This window comes from Aplysia californica, unplaced genomic scaffold, assembly GCF_000002075.1.
Source record: "Aplysia californica isolate F4 #8 unplaced genomic scaffold, AplCal3.0 scaffold00007, whole genome shotgun sequence".
Taxonomy (NCBI): domain Eukaryota; kingdom Metazoa; phylum Mollusca; class Gastropoda; order Aplysiida; family Aplysiidae; genus Aplysia; species Aplysia californica.
This window is the reverse complement of record NW_004797277.1, coordinates 2,997,345-3,000,624: the sequence shown is the minus strand read 5'-3', so window position 1 is coordinate 3,000,624 and position 3,280 is coordinate 2,997,345. Positions and strand designations below refer to the sequence as shown.

General features: G+C 41.0%; 1 protein-coding gene across 1 annotated transcript in view; it reads left to right on the top strand.

The window, feature by feature from the left end:
* Positions 1-2,306: 2,306 nt before the first annotated feature.
* The window catches only part of LOC101848328 (transmembrane protein 106B), a gene marked incomplete in the record, with an annotated part of 18,369 nt that continues 17,395 nt past the window's right edge, over positions 2,307-3,280 (top strand). The window contains 2 exon segments of the mRNA XM_035969417.1: positions 2,307-2,382; positions 2,900-3,217. Coding sequence (XP_035825310.1) covers positions 3,196-3,217 — 22 coding nt within the window.

The following is a 3,280-nucleotide window of genomic DNA, read 5'->3' as shown; positions in this document are numbered from 1 at the left end:
TAACGGTCAAAGGCATGAAGTGATGAAGTGGAGGTTGTTGGGTTTTTGGGGGGTTTTTTGGTAGAGATTTTACGGCGCTCGCATCTGCATAATGTCATATATGAGCGCCAGAAGATTAGAGGTGTTACAAGAGAGTAACATTTAAACAAACACAAAAAAGAAGAAGGGGAGATAAGGACGATAGATGTTTCATAGGAAAGAAGTAGCAAACCACACCAGAGCACCCACCAACCACCCACGTGGAAAGTCTGATCCAACAATCGAATAAATCAGGCGTGGGCAAACTTCGGCCCGCGGGCCAGATCCTGCTCATGACTCTGCCCAGTAACTATAGTAATGAACATGGCACAAGTATAGCGGATATTAATCAAGAAAAGAAAAAGATTTTGTTTTTTTTTAAAAGTCTGTCTCGAAAATCAACAATCAATCATTTCCGGCACAGCTTGAACCAATAAGTCTGATATATCTCATCAATGAAATGCCTTTGAGCGACATTATAAGCTGTTGTCTCAGTTTAGTCAAGCCTTTGGGATTGAGAGCTTGGCTATTTCAACGGAGTTCACCCAGTTGTCTCGGGCTGTTTTGGCCCGCGAGATATTCGGTACATTTAATCTTTTAATTTAATCCAGCCCACGATTTGGACACGCTGCTCATGCCTGCTGTAAATCAAATCCAGTGGACCCTAGGGCAATGTTTAGATCTAGAGGCCATTTCACAATACAATTAATGAAACAAAACAAAAACACCCGATATTTCATGACATTTATAACACATAATTGCTTTACAATGTCAACAGAGTGTATGATATCGTGTGTTTTATTTTTTATTAATAAAAATAATCCTGATTTGTTATTATTTTTATAGTGGAACAATTCCCACCACCATCACCACAACAACAACAATCACCTCAGTGTGTCCACAGTGTATGATAACGTGTGTATTATTCTTTACTAATAATTAAAATAGTTATAATAATAACAATGATAGTGGAACAATACCCGCCGTTACCAAAATACCACCACCACCATAACCACAACAATCACCACCTGACCACTACCCACCCAGCAAGTTGTTGATAGCTAACTGATAACCCACAATGGGTTAGCCCATATCTAACGAGAATGTTATCATCACACCTGAGATAATTGCATCAAGCTTGTTATCTCACCAGCAACACAAATACCGCGTCCGTGTTGCATGGTCAGGTGGATTTTTTTTTTAAGAAGTCGGTCATCTTGGGTCGATTGTAGTGGAGACAAGATAGCAGAGAATCTTTGGCAGAGAGACATCTAAATTCTACTCCTCATTATCAGTCTATCAGTCAGTGGGACCAGTCACGCGAGAGTATGTTACGGGTGTTAGTCACGAGGCGAAGATAGCTAGCTACTAAAAAATATTACTTAATTGACTTAATTGTGTGCTTGAGACTATCATCACTGTGTAGTACTTCGCCTGTGCGTACGTTCACTGCGTGGGTTTCCTTCATCATACTCTGTTAGTGTCAGTGCGTGTGTTGTGTTTGGCTGTGTGGCTTTCTGTTGTAGTTGTCTGTGCGGGTGATCTGTGTGTGTGGCATTGCTTCATTCAAGCTTTTCATTGTTGCATTTTAAAAATTAGTGCAATGGATGTTGAAATGATACATATTATCTATATAAGTGGCTATCTCCAGCTTTCTGTGACGATCTTGATCTAGATAGTGCATTTAAGAAGGAAGGAGAAAGCACAATACGATTCTCTTCATTCAGGCTATCTAGATTCTAGGCCTTATAAGGATCAGAAGTGAATTCGTGAGTGGTGAAGGTAGACAAGACTAGATTTACATCGAACAGCAACCGCGCGCGCACGCACACACACACACACACACACACACACACACACACACACACACACACACACACGCACACACGCACGAGCGCTAACCTAGGCGCTAACGCATACTTAAATAAGCGCGCACTCTCACAAACAGCCACTTTCTCTCCCATGCTCTCTCTCTCTCTCTCATTCTCTCTGTCTCTCTCTGTCTCTCTCTCTCTCTCTCTCTAACACACACACACAACCACACACGCATACACATACACACACTAGTAATATCATACACCCACACACATACACACACAAATACACACGAACACATGCACACACAAACACAAATAACATTTTATATATTTATATACATGTATTCAAATATGCACACATATTTACACTCACAAACACACTCGCACGCACACACGCATACACAAATAACATGTCTATAACACAAACACACACACGCACACACGACACTCACACAACATGCATTCGGTCGGCCGAAGCAATCGTCCTTGATCTTCCAGCTATTTTTACACAGACAAACACGGCCATGGTCAGAGACCGTTGGCTATGGTGAAGAAATCCCTTTGTTTCAACAGCTGATGCTGTGGGGGCGTGGTGCTGTGTACAATAATAATTATAATACCGACCCGTTGTGTGAGCCTGTGTTAAATATCTACATGTACCGACAATTTTGAGAGCCCGTGTTGTATATTATTATATATTCCGAGCAGGTGTGGGCCTGTATATATATATATACATATATATATATATACGTGTGCCAACAATTTTGAAGCCCGTACTGTTGTACATGATATACCAACGATGGTGTGGGCCTGTGTTGTACAAATGTACCAATAATTGTGAGAGTCCGTGCTGTACATAATTATTATAATATATACCGAGAGTTGTGAGAGCCCGTGCTGTACATATTATATTACATACCGAAGGTTGCGAGCCTTATAGTAATATTACCAACAGTGGTGTTGGCCTGTGTTGTGCATTATTATGTACTGACCAGTTTGAGAATCCGTGTTGTGTTGTACCAAACTCTCTGGTTGTACATAATTATTATGATATTTACCGACAGTTGTGAGTGTACATAGTAAAATAATATTACCAACAGTGGTGTGGGCATCTACAAGTACCGACAATTTAGAGAGCCCGTGTGTTGTACATATCATATACCGACAGTTATGTGAGCTGGTGTTGTACGTACATACATACTAACAGTTGTGAGACTCCGTGTTGTACCAAAAGCTTTGACTTTGTGAGACGTCGAGACAGTCGAGGAGGTGGAGTAGTGTCTTCTGTGCGAGATGATCTGTGCATATTCCTACTGTTGATCAGCAGGAATTTCTGTTTTGCTTCACACAGTGGGGCGGCATGTCTGTTTCTTCTGAAACTGGTAAGTTATATAGGCCTTTTTAGATTTCTCTCTCTCTCTCTCTCTCTCTCTCTCTCTCTCTCT